Source organism: Canis aureus, chromosome 5 (genome assembly GCF_053574225.1).
Source record: "Canis aureus isolate CA01 chromosome 5, VMU_Caureus_v.1.0, whole genome shotgun sequence".
In the NCBI taxonomy this organism is placed as follows: Eukaryota; Metazoa; Chordata; class Mammalia; order Carnivora; family Canidae; genus Canis; species Canis aureus.
Genome location: NC_135615.1, coordinates 37,113,484 through 37,138,528, shown reverse-complemented (window position 1 = coordinate 37,138,528; position 25,045 = coordinate 37,113,484). Strand labels below are relative to the sequence as shown.

Sequence of the window (25,045 nt, the reverse complement as noted above, 5' to 3'; positions counted from 1 at the left end):
TACTGATACCAAAGAGGTGTTTTCTATAGGAAACTTAGAATCATCTGAAACATATAAAAGGTCATTTTTCTTCCAGCCCTCTGGCTGATCAGCATGTTGTCATACTTGGGCTGGGGAAAGATCACGTGACTCTCCCAGGAGTCCACCATGAATGAAGCTTCCTGGGAATAAGTCGGCAGAAAAGCCAGTACCCGGTCCATACACACAAAGTGAGAAGAAAGCGCACCAGCCAATCCAACTCCCAAAGCGTGGAATAGATGTGAGGTGTGCCAGCGCCACAACCTGAGTGCCAGCAACACAATGACAAAGGTGAGGAAGAGCCAGGAGATTGCAGGCACTGCCACCACTAAGTATAAAGTGAGATCTGAGGTCTCTGGGTGTGCAGAGACCTCCAGACTGTTAAAGTCAGCCAGCACATCTGGAATGTTAGCCAAGGTCACAGTGAGTGTGATAGTGGGTGAGAGAGGGGGATGACCTACCACCAGGTTCTGCTGGAGCCTGTCTCTGTCCAGAAGGCCCTGTACCTCAAAGAGCCCAAGTTCACTGGCCTTGAGCAGGTGGTACGACAGCCAGGCATTCTGACCTGAGTCTCTTTCTACAGCCACCACCTTGGTTACCAGGTAGCCAGGTTCTGGATACTGGAATGTCAGCTCCACACTGGTGGTACCATCAGTGGCGGAGAGTGAGGTACAGGATCTTTGGTGCATTGTCCAGCACAAACAAGTTCAGCGACACGTTGCTGCTAATGGTGGGTTCCCCCTGTGGCTTGCCCTCACTTGCATTTAAAGATCATGAAACAGCTCAAAGGTGAAGGAGTGCAGCATGTATATCATGCCAGTGTCGGAGTTGATGCAGATATAGGAAGAAAGATGCGATACTTGGATAGTGTCCTCAGCCAAGGTGTAAATAACACCAGGGTGTTCTCATTGCTGTCAGTGTCATGGGATGTCACCAAGAAGATGAAGATGCCTCTAAGGTTGTTTGCAGGGAGACATCAGTCTGTCTCCTCATACTTAGTCGTAGGAGTTTCCAGAGAAGGAAGGTGGGCTATCCTTGATGCTGAAGGTGTATGTTGATGTAAATTTCTATGGACAAGGGCGAGTCCTCTGTCTGTTGCAGTTACTGTGATGTGATATTCAGAAGGCTTTTCCCCCCTCTGTTAAGAATGTGCACTGTCAACAATCTATAATAATCTATTAAATTTCCTAATTGAAAGAGTAAATTATGAGGTGTGTGTGTAACAGACAACTTGACCATTCTTCCCAGAGTCTCGGTCATGCAAATTCAAGAAGGCAATTACTGTCCTAGGAAGAGTATTTTCCAAGACTGGACTAAACAGAGATGTAATGATCACTTCCAGTCTATTGTCCTTTACATCTTCCACTAAAATGAGTATTCTGGTCCTCCCCAAAAGTGCTGCTCCATCTTCAGCTTGTATTTCCATTTCATAAAATGCACATTCTGGGATGCCTGGGTGGCTCAGCGGTTGAGCGTCTGCCTTTGGACCAGGGCGTGATCCTGGAGTCCTGGGATCGAGTCCTACATCAGGCTCCTGCATGGAGCCTGCTTCTCTCTCTGCCTACGTCTCTGTCTCTGTCTCTCTCTCTGTGTCTCTCATGAATAAATAAATTTTTTTTTAAAAATAAAATGCACATTCTTCATAGTCTAGATCCCCTGCTGTTGATATTTCCCCAGTATTTTCATTAAGCTGGAATAACGGAGATTGTTTTTCACTAATTTTCCAGAATCTGTAGACCACTTCTCCGTTGGCTCCCTCATCTGGGTCGCTGGCGCTCACAGCAAGCAGCCCGGGGGCACGTTCTCTGGAACTTTCGGTAAATCGGTAGAGTAAAAACCGGGGCATTGTCGTTTGTAGCCAACACCTTCACGTGGATGTACACGGTGTTGGATGGAGCAACGCGGGTCACCACCGTCAGCGGCGCTGAGGACCAGGTGGTGAACAGCCTCTTCCTCGCGGTCCAGGGCCTACTCCAGTACCAGCTCTGGGTGTAGAGTTCCATCCTCTCCAGTTTGCACGTCCAGGGAGAAGTGGCGATTGGGGCTGAACTGGTAGCTCTATAAGGAATTCATGCCCACATCCGGGTCAACAGCCTCGGGGAGGGGATGTGTTCCACGCACAGTGATTTCATTAATTTTCATTTCCAGTTCTCAGCCTGGAATTGTGGCGCACTGTCGTTTATAGCAGTCACTTCTACTTCTATTCCGTAATGTTTTACTCCGTCTTCCACCTGGACTTCAAAGTTCACCAGGCACCGCGCACTCCGAGCGCGGAGCTCCTCCCGGTCTATCCTGTCCGCGGTGATCAAGCTGCTGCTTCCTGAAAATCTGTGTCCTACTCCTGGAGAGGATGCGGACTCCGCGCTCCGCCAGCTCCCGGGGCTCCAGCCCCAGATCATTGGAGATGTCCCTACACGATATAGTCGTTTTCTGTCTCTTCAGGCACCGAATAGCAGATCTGGCTGGCTCTGATCTCCCACAGCCTGTCCAGGAAAAGGCACAGCAGAACCAGTCCTTAGTGGGGCGGGAGACTCAGTGGAGTGGCCATCGTTGCTTCATTATGTATTTTTTTTTCCAGAAAGCTTTCTGTGCAAATTGACTCCTTTTTTTCCTTCTGCAAATTACGATGATCTTTTTTTCTTAGGAGAAACCAAAGATCCGCAAGTTAAGAGGGTGAGTTTTGTTGCAGCTTTTGCTGCGATTCACAGCATCTGTGAAGCTTTGCGTAGCTGTAGATCGTAACTTCCGGAAATGAGAGAGCTCATTTAGCTTTTCTTAGAGCTGGCGAACAGCGGCGCTTAGAGTCCTAATCTGTCACTACACCCACTGAGATGATGATTATAGATGACTAAAAAAGAAAATATTTTTCTAACCATGATTGTGGACTTGTCTGTTTCTTGCATTCTCACTTCAAAAGCAAATACCATTTCTGGATATGTTAGTTGAAAATGAAGTAGAATGAAGCTTCTAATAATACACGTTAAGTCGCCATTTCTTTCTTTTTTTTTAAAGATTTTTAAAAATTTATTCATGAGAGACACAGAGAGAGAGAGAGAGAGAGAGGCAGACACAGGCAGAGGGAGAAGGAGGCTCCATGCAGGGAGCCTGACGTGGGACTCGATCCCAGGACTCCAGGATCACACCCTGGGTGGAAGGCAAGCACAAAACCTGCTGAGCCACCCAGGGATCTCCTCTTTTTTTAAGGAGGCTCCACGCCCAGCACAGAGCTGAATGTAGGCCTTGAATTTAGGACCCTGAGATCAAGACCCGAGCTGAGAGCAAGAGTCAGAGGTTTAACCGACTGAGCCACCTGGGTCCCCTCAACATTTTTTCTTAATATCAGATTAACTTACTCTGTAGAATTTTTTTTCTTCGTGGTAGAATTTTGCTCTCATTTTATATATGTAAATTATTCTAATTTCCTTTTTATAATGCTTCAAAATTTTTCTAAATGTCATTTTTCTGAAGTAACTAAGATGTGCAATCCTCTGGAAATACATTCATATTTTTCTTAGTTTTATATATTATACATACATTACATAAGTTATATTGAGTGAATATATGGACTATTTACTTTGAAATTGTTTTATAAGGTTAATTTATTCAGATAGTAAATTTGCTGGATTAAAGTTTCCTTAAAATTTCATTCACCAAAATAATTTTAATTAGGCAAGAGTAATAGATTTTCTTACCTAATATTGATAAAGTTTGAAATAATTATTTTTAAGTTACATATTTGTGGATGTTAAACATTTATGGTATTTCAAAAAATTTTTTAGTTTTCTATGAGAATACATAATGCATACACAGTCTATGGCATTTGGAATATTCAAATAAACACACAGTGAAAAGCAAGTTTCCATTTCAATCCTTCCATAAAGAAATTATGCAATTTTAAAGTAGTCTTAAACTTCTTATTTTAAAGGTCATTTAAGGGGATGCCTGGATGGCTCAGTGGTGGTTTAGCGCCTGCCTTTGGCCCAGGGCGCGATCCTGGAGTCCTGAGATCGAGTCCCACGTCAGGCTCCCGGCACAGAGCCTGCTTCTCCCTCCTCCTGTGTCTCTGCCTCTCTCTCTCTCTCATAAATAAATAAATAAATAAATATTTAAAAAATAAAGGCCATTTAAATCTCTGTAATAATTAGAGAGAAAAAGAAGACCAGATGTAGAACACATTACTATCACTACAAAGCAATAAGTGTGATTACAAGAAATTCTTTCAGAGGAACCTGGCTGGCTCCAATAGTTGAACATGTGACTCTTGATTTCAGGGTGGTGAAATGAAGCCCCACACCAGACATAGAGCTTATATTAAAAAAATTCTTTCAGCAGTTTGTAAAGATACCATTTATTGAAGCAACTGATAAGAAAGACTACGTAGAAGACCTATTCTTAAGAAATGATAACTTAGGGATGCCTGGGTGGCTGGCTCAGCTGTTGAGCATCTGGCCTTTGGCTCAGGGTGTGATCCTGGAGTTCTGGGATCCAGTCCCATATCCGGCTCCTTGCATGGAGCCTGCTTCTTCTGTCTCTGCCTCTCTCTGAGTCTCTCATGAATAAATAAAATCTTAAAAAAAGAAATGGTAACTTAGAGCCTAAAATTAGTTTTTTTTTTGTCATAAAATGGAAAATTCAGGATTCTCCTTCCCTCCTACAGATACAAGGATGAGAAAACCTCTACTCACTAATGTTTAGAGTTCCAAATAATAAGACAAATCCAGTGACTTTCCCAACGTCTTCCAAAAATATAGGTCAGGAATGACAGCAAGTGATAGAGGCAAGGGCATTTTCTTTTCTTTTTTCTTTTTTTTTTTTTTGCCAAGTGTCTATTAACTATAACAGAAAGAGGAAGATTTTTTTTTAAGAGGAGGATTTTAAATTCAAGAAAATTTGAAGGAATTTAGATAATGATTGCATCTTCTGATGAGTTCACTGAGTCTCCCTCTCCCTCTCCCCTACTAAACTATTTTCTTAAAATTTTAAAGTATTCAACAGTCATGACTAGGTAGATATAAGGAACTACATATGCGAAATAAACATTTTAAAAGATGGAAGCTATACTATGGAAAGAAGATGGCTAGTAGTAGTTTCTTTGCTTTAAAGGATGAATTAAATGATCACCTACTTTAAATTTAATGTTTACTTATATGTAAAAAAATTCACGTTAAGTGAGGCAAAGAGTGGGTAAATTTTATTACCTACAAAAAATGTGAAATTGATATAATGCTTTTGCTGTGATGCAAGGAGCACGCTCTCACTACTTTGTAAATATGAACTTGTGTTATAACTGTATTATATGTCACATAACTACTCCCAACTCACCAATATCCTTAAGGAATGGAAATACAGCTTTCTGATGGGCTATAATATCTTTAAGAAAACTCACTACTCTTAGAAATGCAATATATTTCCATATAAATATGAAAAATTTGATATATGACAAGAAGATACTTAAATAGAACTCACCGAGGTTAGAGTTTCAGGATGGGAAGTCGACTCATTGGTATTATAAAGTGGAAATAAGGCCCCAGATGAATCATTGCAGAGTAGTATATCTTGTCCTGAACTCAACTGCTCGTTACATTTCAGAAAATTAAACTCTGTCTTTCCAGTATGGGCAACGCACAAATTGTAGGAATAGGGCAAAGTCCCTTCGCTACAGTTGGGAGGAACCACAGGTCCGGACTTGACACACAGACCAGGCCGAAGGCAGCCCCAGGTGGTGGAGCTGGAGGAGCGTCGCAGGCGCAGGGCAACCGCCAGAATCACCGCGAGGAGGAAGAGCACGGAGATCAAGGCCAAAGCCACCACCAGGTAGAACTGCAGCTCAGCCTGGGGATCAGCGGGCGCCTGGCGCTCGCTGACGTCTGGCAGCGCCTCCTGCAAGCTGTCAGCGAAAACCAGGAGCAGCGTGGCTGTGGCCGAGAGGGGCGGCTGTCCCCCATCCCGCACAGCGACCAGCAGGCGCTGGCGGGCCGCGTCCCTGTCGCCCAAAGCACGCGCCGTGCGCACCTCGCCCGTGCGCAGCCCCAGGCTGAAGAGTCCCGGCTCGCTGGCCTGCAGCACGTGGTATGACAGCCAGGCATTGTGTCCCGAGTCGGCGTCCACCGCCACCACCTTGGTGACCAGGTAGCCGGGCTGCGCGGCGCGCGGCACCGTGTCGAAGAGCGCCGAGCCGTCGGGCCCCAGCGCCGGGTACAGCACCCGCGGCGCGTTGTCGTTGCGGTCGCCCACCAACACGCGCAGGCTCACGTTGGCGCTGAGCGCGGGCGAGCCCTGGTCGCGGGCCTGCAGGGTCAGCTCGAAGGCGCGCAGCTGCTCGTGGTCGAAGGCGCGCTGCGCGAACACCACGCCGCTCTGCGCGCTCACCGACACGTAGGACGCCAGCGCCCGTGGCTCCAGGTCGCTGGCCACGATGGAGTAGGAGACGCGGCCGTTGGGCCCCAGGTCGGGGTCGGAGGCGCTGACTTGGGCGATGGAGGCTCCAGGAGGGTTGTTTTCGGCCACGTGGACCACGTAGGAGGCCTGCTGGAAAACTGGCGCGTTGTCGTTGACATCCGCAATGTGCAGAGTGATGCTTATACTAGAAGAGAGGGGCGGCTTTCCCCTGTCGGTGGCTGTGATGGTGACATTGTACTCAGGGGTCTGTTCTCGGTCCAGAGTCCCGTCTATTACTAACTTATATGAATTTTTGGATGAAGAGGTAATCTGAAAAGGAACTTCACCCTCTAATCGACAATTAACCTCCCCATTCTCCCCGGAATCTTGATCATGTATCTTGATCAAAGCAATTAGCGTTCCTGGTGGTCCGTTTTCCAGAATCATTTCGGCTAGAGAATGGAATGTAACTTCTGGACTATTGTCATTTTCATCTTGAATGTTAATTTCTACCGTACATTGCGCAGCTAGTCCTCCACCATCCCTCCCTTCTACCACTATAGAATATTCCTTGGTTTCTTCGAAATCCAGCGTCCTTAGAGTTGTGATTTCCCCGGTCTTTGAATTCAGACTGAAGACTTGCCCTGTCCTGTAGAAGGAGTAAGTGATTTCAGAGTTGATGCCCTCATCTTGGTCAGTGGCTGACACCTGCAGCACTGCAGTCCCTGGGGGCACGTTTTCTGGAAGGCTTACTCTGTATACGTCCTGGTTGAAAACAGGGGGGTTATCATTGGCATCAGTGACCTGGATCTGGAGTTCAGTGGTGCCGCTGAGCGGCGGATCTCCACCATCCAAGGCAGTCAAAACTAGACAATGGTAACTCTGTTGTTCCCGGTCTAAACGTTTCTCCAGTGCCAGTTCTGGGTATTTACTGCCATCTAATTTATCCTTATTTATCAATGAGAAACGAGGGCTAAGAGAGAGTTTATAAATCTGAAGACCATTTAAGCCAATATCTGCATCTTCTGCTGCTTCTAATATAAACCGAGTGCCTGGCACAGTAGACTCACTTATTTGCAGATCAAAAGAAGTTTGGGTGAATTTTGGCGTGTGGTCATTAATATCTTCGACGTCCACACTCACGTGATAAAAGTTCAACGGATTTTCAGCAACAGCCTCAAATTCCAGAGTACAGGCTGACTTCTTCCCGCACATCTGCTCCCGGTCTAGCCTGCTGCTCACAAGTAACTCCCCGCTCTTGGCGCTCACGGTGAAGTAAGGCTTCTCCAAACTGATGCGCAGTTGTCGAGTCGGTAACTCGTGCACGCTGAGTCCCAAATCCTTGGCGAGGTTCCCCACCACCGAACCCTCGGGCATTTCCTCGGGAATCCGGTAGCGGATCTGCTCCGAGAGCGCCCAGCAGAACAAAGACAGCAGGAAGGGAAAGAGCACTGGCCACCTCTCAGCCCAGCCCCTCTCTCCAGCGCCGCTCCCCATCCCTGTTGCTCCGCTCAGGTTGCTCACCGGCCCGGAGACGCCGGATTACAAATGATCTCTGTGCCGCTGATGTCCGGAGCTCCGAAAAGGCTGTAAGTCCTGTGTGAGGGTCGGGGTTTCTTCTTTTCCAAAGGAGGAAGTGGTGTTAAAGGCTCGGGCTAGAGAGTCTGATAGGGAAAGTGCGCTGCGGCTGCGCGAGGAGATCGCCAGTGCCCAAGCTCTCCACTTTGGCCAACAGCGGCGCCCACAGTCCGCACTAGGAAACTGCAGCCTTGGATGCTTCAGTTTAACCAGCTACTGTAATTACAATCTAACTGAACAGCCTTGTTTTTATGTTAACATATTTAATATATTAAATTATAAAGCCTTCTTTAAGGTAGCTTTTGACATGTTTTCAAATTATTAGAAATATGTTGTTTTTTAGAAACCTACAGATACTAGTCCATCCATTTCCCCCTACTAGAAACATACATTGAACTTTTGCCTTGTGCTAATTAACTGCCCTTGTCAGTGGCAATATAAAAATGAATGACAGAGGCCTGACCTCAGAGAGTTTATCATCTACTGACTTCAAAAATTTATTTCTCCTTATTAAGTATGGAATGTGAGACAATTTTAATCTTCTTTCACTGGTTCCTAAATGTTTTCCCCAACATTTCTACACGATTGATGCTGTTTAATATCACATATATTAGAGAATACTAACACTGATGAAAATTATTCTGTATGGAACGCCTGGGTGGCTCAGTGGTTTAGTGCCTGCCTTTGGCCCAGGGCATGATTCTGGAGTCCTAGGATTGAGTCCCACATTGGGCTCCCTGTGTGGAGCCTGCTTCTCCCTCTGCCTGTGTGTGTCTCTGCCTCTCTCTCTGGGTCTCTCATGAATAAATAAATAAAATCTTTTTAAAAAAGAAAATTATTCTGTAAAGTTGTGCAATTTTATACATCTTCAAACATCTCTTTCTTCTGATAATATCAATCCTCTGTTTTAAAAATAATTTCTTCTTACTCTTTTAACTATCTAAGGAAGTATTCATTTAAAAAAACCCTGTCCCTATGATGCAGCCAAGAGATGATTTACTCTACCTTCTTCTTCATGTCTCAAAATTACTTGGTTTACGTCATACCCAATGTATTACATTAGTTCATTCTTAAGTCACCAGGGAAATGTTTATCTATTATTCAATACAAAGTCACAAAAGAATTGTAGATCACATTACTTTCTTATCTATGTACCTATTTTGTCCGGAAGTAATAACTTTAGAATTGAGCTTATGGTAAGTTTATTCACATAAATTTCCTCGGCAAATGACATTTGTTCTAATTATTTTACTCCATTTGTTGAAATATTTAAACAATCAGTGAATGTTTTGAACAAGAGAAAAGGACTTTCCATCAGGGTAAATTTCCAAACACTTTTAAAATTGGCAAAGCGTTGGGCAGCCCGGGTGGCTCAGTGGTTTAGCGCCGCCTTCATCCCAGGATGTGATCCTGGAGACCCAGGATCAAGTCCCACATCAGGCTCCCGGCATGGAGTCTGCTTCTCCCTCTGCCAGTGTCCATTCCCTCCCCCATTAATAAATAAATAAAATCTTAAAAATTAAAAATAGCATAGTGTCAATAATATAGTTATTCCCTCAAATATCTGTGCACACACACTACAGAAAACATGAAGTTAAATCCCACCCACAGTACATGCAAAATAGGAAGACACACTACAGAAAATATGAAGTTAAATCCCACCCACAGTACATGCAAAATAGGAAGAAACACTACACAATCCTTGGGAAGTAACCTTTTTATAACAAATGCTTTATTGTTTTCATTCTCATGTGATGACAAATTAAGAGCACTATTAAAGCTGTAACAAGGAATACAGAAAACATATAATCCAGATGGAATTATTTTCTAATTGAGTTGATCAGCTTGTTTAGAATCTGTTTATATTAAACTTTTTCTTAAAACCAACATTCTCAAAATCTCTCACCATGAGAACACAGCACATTTCACATGGCTGCCCAATCAAAAGAACTCATTGGAACTTACTGAAAGTATGTTTTCTGTATTTTACATATTTTCTTACTTACTGAAAATATGTTTTCATCATATTACAAAAGGATATTTTACTTCAAATATGATTTTGTTGTTTTTATTTTTGTTTCCTTGGGGGAGCTGGACATTTTAAACTTTAGATTCTATGTCCACTTTAGTATGAGCTCTTGGAGACCACTGACACATAAGGGAACCAGCCTCACCTACTATAGGGTTCCACCCTTTCAAATGTATTTGCATTTTGAAATATAGTAAGTATTAAAAATTGAAAGGTACTGATGCAAACACAAGCCTCATAAAAGGGGACTGAAGTGAAGAAATCTTCAAAAGCCTAGAAAACCTTAGACCCTCAAGATCCAACCCTAAACAGAATCCTAAAATTGTGAGATGTAGTTTACTTTTACTAAGCTAATACAAGGATTTAAAAGTCTCCGCTATTTTTTCTGAGAAAAAAAATATATATAACTGAGAGAAAGCTTGAGCAGAAGTGCAGGGAGGGGCAGAGGGAAAGAACCTTCAAGCAGACTCCTCAATGAGCCAGGAGCCCTATCAAGACTTGATCCCATGACCCATGAGATCACTACCGAAGCAGAAACCAAGAGTCTGAGGCCCAACTGAGCCAAACACACAGGCGCCCCTATTTAATAATTTTTTTAAAGTAAGCTCTACACCCAAAGCTGGGCTAGAACTCACTACCCTGAGATCAAGAATCACATGCTCTACTGAATGAGCCAGCCAGGTGTCCCACATATGGATTTTAAAAAGTTGAGAGTTTAACATTTAAACAATGTGTCTGAGCCTTTATAAAGCAAAGGAAGCAAATTATCATGATTAGAACCTCAATTTTATAGTATCACCAATAAAACAAACCAAAAACTTTCTGTCATTTAAAAAAAAATTTGAACTATCTCCAAGAACTGTGTTCTAAGAACATAAATTTATAAAAAAATACAATTCTTTTGAGAATTAAACATGAACAAAGAACTGAACTCACCTGAACAGAAGTAGTTTCATCCTTACATTCATGAAGATCCACGCATGTTAACAAAGAATCATTTTTCTCACAGCTCTCCAGACTGATTAGTGTGTCCACATAGTTGGGCTGCGGGAAGATCACGTGACTCTCCCGCGAGCCCGCGGTCAGGGACACCTCGTGAGAATAGGTCTGCAGGAACGCCCGCACCCCGTCCACGCCCACAAACTGCGAGGCCGAGGCCGGCGCGCCCAGCAGCCCTCCTCCTGCAGCCTGGAGCAGACGCGACGCGTGCCAGCGCCTCAGCCTGAGCGCCAGCAGCACGATGACAAAGGCGAGGAAGACGCAGGAGACTGCGGCCACGGCCACCACCAGGTACAGCGTGAGATCGGAGTCGTCTGGGTCAGCTGAGGTCCTGATGCTGCCCGGGTCCGCCAAGATGTCGGGGATGCTGTCTGCCACAGCCACGGTGAGCGTGACGGTGGCCGAGAGAGGGGGCTGGCCGTGGTCCTGCACGGCCACCACCAGGCTCTGCTTGAGCGCGTCTCTGTCCAGCAGGGCCCGAGCTGTGCGCACCTCTCCCGTGTGCAGCCCCACCTCGAAGAGCCCAGGCTCGCTGGCCTTGAGCAGGTGGTAGGACAGCCAGGCGTTCTGGCCTGAGTCTCTGTCCACTGCCACCACCTTGGTGACCAGGTAGCTGGGTTCTGCGGAGCGGGGCGCCAGCTCCACGCCTGTGGAACCATCGGTGGGGAGGGCAGGGTACAGGATCTCTGGTCTGTTGTCATTCTGGTCCAACACGAACACGGTCAGTGACACGTTGCTGCTAAGTGGAGGGTCCCCACTATCGCTGGCAGTCACCAGTAACTGCAAGTCTCGTATGTGCTCATAATCAAAGGAGCACAATGCATATAGGATGCCTGTGTCTGAGTCGATGGAGACATAGGAGGATAGAGGCCCCCCCATGATGATGTCCTCGGTCACAGAGTATGTGACCTGGGCGTTTTTGCCACTGTCGGGGTCGTAAGCCATCATAGTGAAGATGGAGGCACCTCTGGGGTTGTTCTCTGGGATATAGGCTGAATAGGAGACTTGAAGGAAGGTGGGTGGATTGTCATTGATATCTGCCACATAGAGAATGATGTAAGTTTCTGTAGATAGAGAAGGAGTTCCTAGATCTGAAGCCATCACTGTGATATTGTACATAGAAATCTTTTCTCGGTCCAGATATTTCCATGTCACCAATCTATAGTAATTATCTATTGATTTTTCTAATTGAAAAGGTAAATTATGAGGTGTGTAACAGACAACTTGACCATTCTTCCCAGAGTCTCGGTCATGCACATTCAAGAAGGCAATTACTGTCCCAGGAAGACTATTTTCCAAGACTGGGCTAAACAGAGATGTAATGACCACTTCTGGTCTATTGTCATTTACATCTTCCACTGAAATGAGTACTCTGGTCCTCCCCAAAAGTGCCCCTACATCTTCAGCTTGTATTTCCATTTCATAAAATGCACATTCTTCATAGTCTAGATCCCCTGCTGTTGATATTTCCCCAGTATTTTCATTAAGCTGGAATAACGGAGATTGTTTTTCACTAATTTTCCAGAATCTGTAGACCACTTCTCCGTTGGCTCCCTCATCTGGGTCGCTGGCGCTCACAGTAAGCAGCCGGGTGCCCAGGGGCACGTTCTCTGGGACTTTCACTCGGTAAACCGGTAGAGTAAAAACCGGGGCATTGTCGTTTGTATCCAACACCGTCACGTGGATATGCATGGTGCTGGAGCGACGCGGGTCACCGCCGTCAGAGGCGCTGAGGACCAGGTGGTGAACAGCCTCTTCCTCGCGGTCCAGGGCCTGCTCCAGCACCAGCTCTGGGTGTAGAGTTCCATCCTCTCCAGTTTGCACGTCCAGGGAGAAGTGGAGATTGGGGCTGAGCTGGTAGCTCTGTAAGGAATTCATGCCCACATCCGGGTCAACAGCCTCTGGGAGGGGATAACGTGTTCCAGGTGCAGCGATTTCATTAATTTTCATTTCCACATTTTCGACCTGGAATTTTGGGTTATTATCATTGATATCAGTGATTTCTATTTCTATCCTGAAAAGTTTTCCTTTGCCTTCAGCCAAGATGTTGATATGTACTAAACACCGCGCATTCTGAGCGCAGAGCTCCTCCCGGTCTATCCTCTCCGCTGTGAGCAAGCTGCCAGTTTTCTGGTGCAGAGCAAAAAGCTGTGTCCTACCTCTGGAGACGATGCGGACTCCGTGCTTCACGAGCTCGTGTGACTCCAGATTCAGGTCCTTGGAGATGTTACCCACAAAGGATCCTTTGTCGCTCTCTTCTGGCACTGAATAGTGGATCTGTCCTCTCCCCATTTCCCCCAGCGTGCCCAGGAGCGCGCACAGCAGGACCAGGTTGCCGCGTCTCTGGTAATTTTTTGGAGCAGCCATTATTCTTTTACTACTGAATCCACTCAGAATCCTCATTGGGCATATGTGTCGTGTTTACCTTTTTGCTGATGCTATGAAGATCATCTTATAGAAAACTAGAGTGTCTCAGATGTAGGGAGAGAGTTTCCGCAGCCCTGCAGTTGGTTTGTGGGATCTGTGGGTCTTTGCGAAATGGGAGCGCTTAGTAACCGGATGGCATTTTGTTACATTGATCTCCAAGTAGGTGAACAGCGGCGCTTAGAGTCCTAAGCAGTTACTGCACCCACTTAGAAATGTAATAATATGCGCTAGGTTATTGAGAGAAAAAAAAAATACTACTTGCCTTTTATAGTATGTTTTGAATTTATTTAGTTTGTTTCTGAATTCAGATTTTAAAAGTCATTGCCAAGAAGCATGAGATTAAGTAGGATTAAAGTTTTATATAGTATTATTAAATGATCCCCCAAAATTTATGGGTGAATCTCACATTACTCAAATTTCTGGAATACATTTACTTTTTTTTAAAAAAGATTTTATTTATTTATTCATGAGACACAGAGAGAGAGAGAGAGAGAGAGAGAGAGGCAGAGACACAGGTAGAGGGAGAAGCAGGCTCCATGCAGGGAGCCCCATGTGGGACTTGATCCTGGGATTCCAGGATCAGTCCTGGGCCAAAGGCAGGCGCTAAACCGCTGAGTCACCCAGGAATCCCCAATTTACTCAAAATGTAAATCATTAAATTTCATTTCTTACTATGCTCTAAGATTTATTGTAAATCTATTCTTAACTAAGGACTCCAGTTGTCACTGGAAGTAAATTCATTTTTAGACTAAAGTAGAGCTATTGAAAATGATTGACTCAGAAGATATTGTACTTGATGTAAACCAATTAATCATTATAGTAATCTTTTAGAGCTGTTGATTTCTAAGTTTCTTTTTAAAATGCCATTTTAATTACATATTGATTGTTTTCAAATTAATATTGTGAAATTTTAACAGGATAAATGCTTTTACTTTCAATGTTCATGAGATTATATTATTTTACTTTATTTATTTATTTATTTATTTATTTATTTATTTATTTATAATCTCTATACCCAAGGTGGGGCTCAAACTCAACCCCAAAATGAAGAATCCAGTGCTATACCAACTGAGCCAGCCAGGCACCCTTGTTTTGTTTTAAGATTTTATTATATTTTATTGTATTGTATTGTATTGTATTGTATTGTATTTCAGAGAGACTGTGAGTGGTGGGAGGAGCAGAGGGAGGAGGAGAGGGACAAGCAGACTCCTCAAGATGCACAGAGCCCATGTGGGGTTTGATCCCAAGATCCTGAGATATTGACCTGAGTTGAAGGCAGAGGTTTAACTGACGAAGCCACCCAGGCACTCCATTATTTAAATAATGTATTTTTTCTATTTGAATAGGAAATATTTTTGAAATACAAATGAATACACAAGGAAAAGCAAATCTCCATCTTACTCTTCTACAATGAGGGATGTTTACATTTTTAAACCGACTTAACTAACTCCTTAAGAAAGATCTATTTTAAAGTTAATTTTATTATTTTTATTTTTGTATATTTTTTGCTGAAGTTTGATTTACATATTTTTGTATATTTTTATTGGATCTAAAGTTAATTTTATCTTAATTAGTATTTTGATAAAGAGAACCACAAAAACAGAACACATAATTATCACCAAGCAGTCAAAAAGTGTGGGTACAAAAAAAATTGGCTTTTTTCTTCAGTAGTTTGTGAAGTGGCCAGTAACTGAGTGGTTACTAACAGAAATCTAGCAAAGATGAAAACTGTATTATAATATATATTTGTATGCACATCACATTGGCAATTTTGTCTAAGATTTGAAGAACTGAAGACTCTATTTTTCTCCTAGAGATAAGAGAATGACTAGAAGACCTCTGACTATATTAAGGCTGCAAAATAGTTTAAAATTATATAGGGTTGTGTATGAAAACCTATGCTGTTTATGTAAAAGAAAGTATGTTTATCTTCTGGTGAGCATAATGGTCTTACTAGTGAGTAAAATGCTTTTAAACATACACACCATTGCAATGTATCCATCTACATAAACCCAGGTTAAGATATTTAGGAGGCTTTGAAACAAAAGGAAAAAAATATAGGAAGCAAAACAACAGTTAAATCAGTTAAGAAAAATGTCTAATTTTAGCTTGTTTGTTTTAAAGGGTTACTTAAATGACTGCCCACTTTTACACTTAAAGAATGTCCAGCCATATATATATATATATATATATATATATATATATACACACACATAATAATAGGAAGAAAAAAATAGGAAGAAATCTCATTAGCTTTTGGAGGATAGTCTCTAACACTGTTTCCCTTCATAGATAAAACCACCCTCTCACTGCTTTGTAGATCTGAGCCAGGTAAGACATTCCTAAAAGAGACGTAACTGCTCCTGCTTCAACTTCCCTTGAAGAATAGTATGACAGACTTCTGACTTTTTAGAGAAACTTTTAGATTTACAAATTGTGTATTTTCCTATGAATATAAAACAATTGGATAGATCATAAGAAGCAGGTTATGCTTAAAAGAAACTCACCGTATGGGAGGTTGACTCACTGGATTTGCAAAGTGGAAATAAGGCCCCAGATGAATCATCAGAATGTATGTCTTGTTCTGAACTCAACTGCTCATTACATTTCAGAAAATTAAACTCTGTCTTTCCAGTATGGGCAACACACAAATTGTAGGAATAAGGCAAAGTCCCTTCGCTGTAACTGGAAATAACTCCAGATTCAGTCTTGGAGCAAACATTGGTCTGAAAGCAGCCCCAGGTGGTGGAGCTGGAGGAGCGTCGCAGGCGCAGGGCAACCGCCAGAATCACCGCGAGGAGGAAGAGCACGGAGATCAAGGCCAAAGCCACCACCAGGTAGAACTGCAGCTCAGCCTGGGGATCAGCGGGCGCCTGGCGCTCGCTGACGTCTGGCAGCGCCTCCTGCAAGCTGTCAGCGAAAACCAGGAGCAGCGTGGCTGTGGCCGAGAGGGGCGGCTGTCCCCCATCCCGCACAGCGACCAGCAGGCGCTGGCGGGCCGCGTCCCTGTCGCCCAAAGCACGCGCCGTGCGCACCTCGCCCGTGCGCAGCCCCAGGCTGAAGAGTCCCGGCTCGCTGGCCTGCAGCACGTGGTATGACAGCCAGGCATTGTGTCCCGAGTCGGCGTCCACCGCCACCACCTTGGTGACCAGGTAGCCGGGCTGCGCGGCGCGCGGCACCGTGTCGAAGAGCGCCGAGCCGTCGGGCCCCAGCGCCGGGTACAGCACCCGCGGCGCGTTGTCGTTGCGGTCGCCCACCAACACGCGCAGGCTCACGTTGGCGCTGAGCGCGGGCGAGCCCTGGTCGCGGGCCTGCAGGGTCAGCTCGAAGGCGCGCAGCTGCTCGTGGTCGAAGGCGCGCTGCGCGAACACCACGCCGCTCTGCGCGCTCACCGACACGTAGGACGCCAGCGCCCGTGGCTCCAGGTCGCTGGCCACGATGGAGTAGGAGACGCGGCCGTTGGGCCCCAGGTCGGGGTCGGAGGCGCTGACTTGGGCGATGGAGGCTCCAGGAGGGTTGTTTTCGGCCACGTGGACCACGTAGGAGGCCTGCTGGAAAACTGGCGCGTTGTCGTTGACATCGCCGATGTGTAGGGTGAAGCTTGAGCTGGAGGAAAGAGGCGGCTTTCCCCTGTCGGTGGCTGTGATGGTGACATTGTACTCAGCGGTCTGCTCGCGGTCTAGAACTGCATCTGTCACTAATTTATAGGTGTTCATAGAAGAAGAAAGTATTTTAAATGGAACATCACCTTCTAATTTACAGGTAACTTCTCCGTTGTGTCCAGAATCCTTGTCACGGATTTTAAGCAAAGCAACGTGTGTTCCCAGCTTGGTGTCCTCCATAATAAGATCTGGCAGAGATTGGAATACCACTTCTGGGAAATTGTCATTTATGTCTTGGACCTCTATCTCCACGGTACATTGGGCAATCATTCCTCCACCATCCCTTGCTTCCAAAACAATGGAATATTCCTTGACTTCCTCAAAATCTAATGTATTTAGAATAGTAATTTCTCCAGTATTAGCATTCAGGTCAAACTGGGTGATCTGGCCTGCTTCAGTGAAAGAGAAGGTGATCTGGGCATTGACACCCTCATCCTGATCGGTGGCCATCACTTGAAGCACAGTGGTGCCCGGAAGCACATTTTCCGGAAGGCCTACCTTGTATAGCTCTTGACTGAACACGGGAGGGTTATCGTTGGCATCAGTCACTAGGACCTGTATCTGGGCAGTACTACTTAGGGGTGGATCCCCGCAGTCCAACGCAGTCAAGGTCAACCTGTAGGATTTCTGCTCTTCCCGGTCTAACGGCGTCTGTAGTACGAGTTCAGGGTATTTACTGCCATCTAATTTATCTTTATTCACGAGTGAGAAATGATCATTGGGGTTGAGCTGGTAACTCTGTAGTGAGTTTGTACCAATATCCCCATCATGAGCAGATCCTAAAATAAATCGTGCCCCGGGCTTTGTAGACTCACTTATTTGCAGATCAAAAGAAGTTTGGGTGAATTTTGGCGTGTGGTCATTAATATCTTCGACGTCCACACTCACGTGATAAAAGTTCAACGGATTTTCAGCAACAGCCTCAAATTCCAGAGTACAGGCTGACTTCTTCCCGCACATCTGCTCCCGGTCTAGCCTGCTGCTCACAAGTAACTCCCCGCTCTTGGCGCTCACGGTGAAGTAAGGCTTCTCCAAACTGATGCGCAGTTGTCGAGTCGGTAACTCGTGCACGCTGAGTCCCAAATCCTTGGCGAGGTTCCCCACCACCGAACCCTCGGGCATTTCCTCGGGAATCCGGTAGCGGATCTGCTCCGAGAGCGCCCAGCAGAACAAAGACAGCAGGAAGGGAAAGAGCACTGGCCACCTCTCAGCCCAGCCCCTCTCTCCAGCGCCGCTCCCCATCCCTGTTGCTCCGCTCAGGTTGCTCACCGGCCCGGAGACGCCGGATTACAAATGATCTCTGTGCCGCAGATGTCCGGAGCTCCAAAAAGGCTGTAAGTCCTGTGTGAGGGTCGGGGTTTCTTCTTTTCCAAAGGAGGAAGTGGTGTTAAAGGCTCGGGCTAGAGAGTCTGATAGGGAAAGTGCGCTGCGGCTGCGCGAGGAGATCGCCAGTGCCCAAGCTCTCCACTTTGGCCAACAGCGGCGCCCACAGTCCGCACTAGGAAACTGCAGCCTTGGATGCTTCAGTTTAACCAGCCACTATAATTATAATCCTGTGTCTAATTGAACAAATCCTTTTTATATGTGTATATATTTAATGACGATTAATTCATAGTATTAGCTACATAAATATACCAAATTTCCAGGTTTTTAGGTTAATCAATATGTTGACATAATTGTTCCTCTTTCTTCAATTCGCACTGTAATAGATGACTGTAACAGACTTTGCCTAAAGGATCTCAGAGTACAGTAATTTTGAATACTTATTAACTAGCAGTATATGAATAAAGTTTTATCCTTCTTTCCTTGTTTCTACTTTCTCTTGATTTCCTTACTTTTTGGGTACTTCTATGGTCATTTCAATTTTTCAGAAACCATCAGTAATGCTAAATTGTCTTAAAAAGGGCACAATTTATACTTACCTCTAAACTCTTCTTTCTTTCAAAATAGCTTCCACAATTTCTTTATAGTAATATTATCTGACATACACTTCTACCAGTTAAGGAAATGACAGCTGGGAAGAATGTTAGCCTATTCCCTCTCCTTTACATTGCACATTACTTTTCTGGTTATAAAATATAACATCAATCTTTAAAGTCAGCAGAGATATATATTTTGTCTTGCAACAGAAAGTCACTAACCCTGGTCTACTGCAGTGAGATACCGGTTTCCAGCTGTGTGCTTAAATACAATATCTCGTGATGATATAGTCCTTAGAATATTCATTTGCAGTAACATACTATTGCGTTTAGTGGTGGTTTCTTTCCTTTGTTTAAAAATATTTGTATGTATTTAATGAATCTGGTTGGATTTTCCTCTTCAAAATATCTGTTAATCATATTTCTTTTTAAAAAAGATTTTATTTATTTATTCATGAGAGACACAGAGAGAGAGGCAGAGACACAGAGAGAGGGAGAAGCAAGCTCCTTGCAGAGAGTCTGATGCGGCCTTGTACTCGGACCAGGGCTCAAGCCCTGAGCCAAATGCTGATGCTCAACCGCTCAGCCACCCAGGAATCCCTGATAATCATATTTCTGCCTCACAAAATGTCAGTAATATTGTCTTCTCTCCAAGTGATTATACATCTGAATACTGTATAATATCTGAAACATACTTCTGCACTATTGCAATCCCCTTTTATGCAAAATACCACCAAACTCAATGCTATGTTAGAAAAAAAGTCCTGTCCTTTTATTTAATACTTGAGACTTTAAACACAGCCAGGAAATAGCCTACCCCCTCCCTCTTATTGCACAATTAATATCCTGGTTACAAAATGTAACATCAATCTTCAAAGTTACAAGGGAACAATATTTTGCATAGTTCCTAGTAAACAAGTAGATCCAAGTAAACAAGTAGATCCAAGCAAACAAGATTACTTGTCATCATCATCCTCTTCTAGTTGCTAATCAACTGATATACTGAGCTTTACTGAAATGTTATATAATGAATATAGAAGTAGTTAACCCCAGACTGGATTATTTGTAACAGAATATTTCAGCAGATCCAATAAATTGAATCAACTTCTGGCCTAATACTTGAGTATATGGTTGTTTCATAAAGCAAGCATTCCCAAACTCCCACTAGGAGAGTTCACAAACACTTCACATGTCTGTACCACTAAAATATCCCAATGGAATTCTGTTTTGATACATGTAACTGTTTATGTCACAAGTTTCACTTGAAATTACATTTTATTTGATGTCATATCTTATTGCTCAGACAATAACCTTTATTATTGCATTAGATCCATGTCATTGATAGAGATCTTAATAAAGCTTGATGCATACATTTAATCTTTTTTTAAGACTTTATTTATTTGAGGTAGAGAGAAAGAGAGCACAAGCAGAGGGAGGGGCAGAGGGAGAGAGAGAAACAGATTCCCCACTGAGCATGGAGTCCACTCAGGGCTCCATCCCAGGACCTTGAGATCATGACCTGAGCCAAGGGCCTAAGCCACTTAGGCACCCCACACATTTCAATCTGTAGGCATTATTATAATCTAGCATAAGCTAACTTCAATAGGTGATTATGCTTTAAGTATGTCAGGAAGTGACATATCACCTCCTACCTGTCAGAATGGCTAAAATAAAAAACACAAGAAATGACAAGTATTGGTAAGGATGTGGACAAAAAGCAGCCCTCTTACACTGTTGGTGGGAATGCAAACTGATGCAGCTACTGTGGAAAACAGTATGAAAGTTTATCAAAAAGTTAAAAATAGAACCACCCTATGATCCGGTAATGGTGCTAATGGGTATATACCAAGATATAAAAACACTAATTCAAAGGGATACATACACTCCTATGTTTATAGCAGCATTATTTAAACTAGCCATATTATGGAAACAGCCTAAGTGTCTATTGATTGATGAATGGATAAATAAAATATGATATATATATATATATCTCAATGGAATATTATTCAGCCATAAAAGAATGAAATCTTGCCATTTGCAACAAGATGGAGGGAGCTACAGATTATAATGCTAAGTAAGATAAGTCAATCAGAGAAAAACAACTACCATATGATTTCATTCATATTTGGAATTTAAGAAATGAAACAAATGAGCAAGGAAAAAAGAGAGAGACAAGCCAAGAAACAGACTCTTTTTTTTTCTCTAAGTAGGCTCCATGCCCATATAGGGCCCAACACAGGGCAGGACTTGAACTCATGATCCTGAGATCAAAGCTGAGCAGAGATCAACAACTGGATGCTTAACCAATGGAGCCACCTCCAAGAACCAGACTCTTAACTATTGAGAACTGATGGATACCAGAGGGGAGGTGGGTATCCTAGGGCAATGAGAAAGATGTAACAATTGATTCTCATTTATAAAACACATGAGTTAAGAACACTGAGTGGAAAATAGGTGGAAGGTATAAAAATGTGATAGTCCACTTATTCACAATCTTGTCCACAGGCTTTCACTACCGAAAGGACACCAAAACCTATGCCAGTAAGTGTTCTATGTTAAAGTATCAGCCACCGAAATACATCGTTGAGCTTGCTTTACCTCTTTAAAGGTCTTTTTTAAAAGATTTTATTTTTTATTTATTCATAAGACACACACAGAGGCAGAAACATAGGTAGAGGATGAAGTGGGCGCCATGCGGAGAGCCTGATGTAGGACTCCACCCTAGAACTCCAGGATGACGCCCTGGGCCAAAGGCAGATGCTCAACTGCTGAGCCATTCAGGCATTCCTAAAGGTTTTTCATCACATCTTCAAAACAATTCTTTTACAAAACAACAAAGAAAATTACACAAAATAATATTCCTTGAGGACATAAAGATAAATCAGTGAACTCACCTGAATGTTTTCAGCTTCATCCTTACATTCATGAAAATCGATGGATAAGGGATCTTTTTTCTCACAAGTCTCCAAACTGATAAGCATATCTGCATAGTTGGGCTGCGGGAAGATCACATGACTCCCCTGCGAGCCCGCGGTCAGGGACACCTCCTGAGAATAGGTCTGCAGGAACGCCCGCACCCCGTCCACGCCCACAAACTGCGAGGCCGAGGCCGGCGCGCCCAGCAGCCCTCCTCCTGCAGCCTGGAGCAGACGCGATGCGTGCCAGCGTCTCAGCCTGAGCGCCAGCAGCACCATGACAAAGGCGAGGAAGACACAGGAGACTGCGGCCACGGCCACCACCAGGTACAGCGTGAGGCCTGAGGCATTAGGGTCAGCCGGGGGCTCCAGACTGCCCAGGTCCGCCAGGATGTCGGGGATGCTGTCCGCCACAGCCACGGTGAGTGTGACGGTGGCCGAGAGAGGAGGCTGGCCATGGTCCTGCACCGCCACCACCAGGCTCTGCTTGAGCGCATCTCTGTCCAGCAGGGCCCGTGCTGTGCGCACCTCTCCCGTGTGCAGCCCCACCTCGAAGAGCCCAGGCTCGCTGGCCTTGAGCAGGCGGTAGGACAGCCAGGCGTTCTGGCCTGAGTCTCTGTCTACTGCCACCACTTTGGTGACCAGGTAGCCAGACTCTGCAAATCGGGGAGCCAGCTCGACGCCTGTGGAACCGTCGATGGGGAGGGTGGGGTACAATATTTCAGGTGCATTGTCATTTTGGTCCAGCACGAATATACTCAAGGTCACATTGCTGCTAAGTGGTGGGTCCCCTCTGTCTTGTGCAGTTACTCTCAACTGCAGGTCACGGAACAGCTCATAGTCAAAGGAGTGCAAAGCATACAGGATACCGGTGTCAGAGTTGATGGACACATAGGAGGATAGAGATGCCCCCTGCAGCGTGTCTTCAGACAGAGAGTAAGTGACATGGGCATTCTCCTGGCTGTCTGGATCATGTGCAGTCACAGAGAAGATGGAGGCACCTCTAGGGTTGTTTTCAGGGATGTAGACAGAATAGGAGGACTGGGGGAAGGCAGGTGGGTTGTCGTTGGTATCTGCCACATTCATGGAGATGTGAGTTTCTGAGGACCTGGGTGGAGTTCCACCATCTGTGGCTTTCAGTGTGATGTTATACACAGAAAGTTTTTCCCGATCTAGGTTTTTCGCTGTCACTAACCTATAATAGTTGTCTATTGATCTTTCTAATTTAAAAGGCAGATTTTCTGATATAGTGCAGGTCACCTCACCATTCTCGCCGGAATCTCGATCTTGAAGGTAGAAAAGAGCAACTACTGTTCCAAGAGGAGTGTCTTCAGGGATCAAGTTGCTTACAGATGTTACAGTCACTTCTGGGGTATTGTCATTCACATCTAAAATTGTGATCATTACTTTAGCCCTTGTCATACTACCAGGACCATCCTGAGCCTGAACTTCCATTTCATAGTAGTTAGACACTTCATAATCTAGGCCTTCTAAAGTTGATAATTCTCCTGTATGAGGGTTCAGTTGGAATATCTGTAGAATCTTCTGAGTTATTTTCCGGAAAGAATATGTCACTTCTCCATTGAGTCCCTCATCCAGGTCAACAGCATGTACTGTTAGCAATATTGTGCCCACTGGCATGTTCTCAGGGACACTAACTTGGTACTGAGGCAAAGAGAAGACTGGCGCATGATCATTCACATCTACCACTGTTACTTGGATGCGGGCGGTTTCTGATCGGGGTGGGTTGCCACCATCAGAGGCTGTGAGGAGTAGGTGGTGAACCGCCTCCTCCTCTCGATCCAGCACCCTTTCCAGCACTAATTCTGGATATTTAGCTCCATCGTCTCCAGTCTGCACAACCAGGGAGAAATGCTGATTGGAGTTGAGCTGGTAGCTCTGGATGGAGTTCGTGCCTACATCTGGATCCCGAGCCTCATTTAACGGATATCGCACCCCAGGAGCAGTGTTCTCTGTTATTTTTACAGTCATTTCTTTCATCAAGAATCTAGGAGCGTTGTCATTAATATCTATTATTTCCACTTCTATAGGGTAAAGATTCATTTTATCCATCAGAATGTTAAAGTTCACCAGGCACCGCGCGCTCTGAGCGCAGAGCTCCTCCCGGTCTATCCTGTCCGCCGTGACCAAGCTGCCGCTTCGCAGGTTCAGAGCAAAGAGCTGCGTCCTACCTGTGGAGACGATGCGGGCTCCGCGCTCCGCCAGCTCCCGGGGCTCCAGCCCCAGGTCCTTAGCGATATTACCCACAAAAGACCCTTTGTCTGTCTCCTCTGGCACGGAGTAAAGAATAAGTCCTGCCCAAGCTCCCCTCCGGGTCCCCAGGAGAATCGAGAGCAGGATGAATCCTCTGTAGTCCCCACCCTTCTGCGGAGCCGCCATTGTTGTGCTGATCTTGTTCAGACGCTGGGCAATCTCCTGTTATGCTTCTGGATGCCAGTGTGTCAGCGTGGAATCTTTTGTATTCGTAAAAGAAGCCTAGAATCTAGTATAAGAGACCTGAGTTTGATGCAGCTTGGAAGAGAGTTGTCTTAGTCAGGTGTTTCTCCCTATGGCAAAAGCTCAGTGGTTCTGGCAGATCTTTTGCACCATTTTCCCCCTGGTTGGTGAACAGCGGCGCTCAGAGTCCTTACTAAGTTACTGCACCATATTGAAGCAAAATAACTGATTTTTCAGGAAGTTGTTTTATCTTTCAAAATTATTTCATTTATATTATTTCGATCTACAGATCTCTGATATAATTTAAAAATACATTTCAAGAAAATGAATTAATGCAACACTGTTCATGATAGGTACTTATTAATTCTAGATAATTTAAAACATTTTTTCTGTTTTGCATTTTAACTTTGAAATGATGTTGGGTACTGCCTCAGACTTCATAGAACACAGTGTTTGCAAGTAAAAAAGTATGACTTATTTTGAAAAGTGTCTATGTATACAAGAGAAAGATATTATATAGAAACTGTTTACACCAGAGTGTAACAAATTAATTCAATAATATTGAACACCTACTATGTTCTAGACACCACAATGTAAGGATCAGAGACTCAAATTTTCTTTAAAATACAGAGAGGTAATTTAATACAGTTTTTGATTGGAGGG

The 25,045-nt window shown here is 44.4% G+C and overlaps 3 protein-coding genes and 1 pseudogene across 11 annotated transcripts in view; all 4 read right to left on the bottom strand.

The window, feature by feature from the left end:
• Positions 1-25,045, bottom strand: part of LOC144313998 (protocadherin gamma-C5) — a 183,459-nt gene that overhangs the window by 95,211 nt on the left and 63,203 nt on the right. The window contains exon 1 of one of the 9 annotated variants that reach the window (XM_077897580.1): positions 21,905-24,531. The exons of 7 other annotated variants lie outside the window; for them this stretch is intronic. In XM_077897580.1, coding sequence (XP_077753706.1) covers positions 21,905-24,325 — 2,421 coding nt within the window. In that variant the 5' untranslated portion in view covers positions 24,326-24,531. Of the gene's footprint in view, positions 1-10,939; positions 13,555-21,904; positions 24,532-25,045 lie in introns of those variants that run through there. One more of the 9 variants, XM_077897571.1, reaches the window with a different exon arrangement.
• LOC144313263 (protocadherin gamma-A9 pseudogene) lies at positions 4-2,533 on the bottom strand (annotated as a pseudogene).
• On the bottom strand, positions 2,217-8,657 carry LOC144313999 (protocadherin gamma-B5). Its single transcript, XM_077897596.1, has 2 exons — positions 5,485-8,657; positions 2,217-2,657 (listed from the first exon to the last, which is right to left on the bottom strand). The coding sequence occupies exons 1-2, from the start codon at positions 7,891-7,893 to the stop codon at positions 2,640-2,642; spliced, it is 2,427 nt and encodes an 808-aa protein (XP_077753722.1). The 5' UTR covers positions 7,894-8,657; the 3' UTR covers positions 2,217-2,639.
• LOC144313262 (protocadherin gamma-B4-like) lies at positions 15,922-18,590 on the bottom strand. Its single transcript, XM_077896416.1, has one exon. The coding sequence runs from the start codon at positions 18,331-18,333 to the stop codon at positions 15,922-15,924; it is 2,412 nt and encodes an 803-aa protein (XP_077752542.1). The 5' UTR covers positions 18,334-18,590.

What these genes read in the sequence shown, in the direction of transcription:
- LOC144313999 (XM_077897596.1), bottom strand. Translation starts at nt 7,893, where the DNA reads ATGGGGAGCGGCGCTGGAGAGAGGGGCTGGGCTGAGAGGTGGCCAGTG.
- LOC144313262 (XM_077896416.1), bottom strand. Translation starts at nt 18,333, where the DNA reads ATGGGGAGCGGCGCTGGAGAGAGGGGCTGGGCTGAGAGGTGGCCAGTG.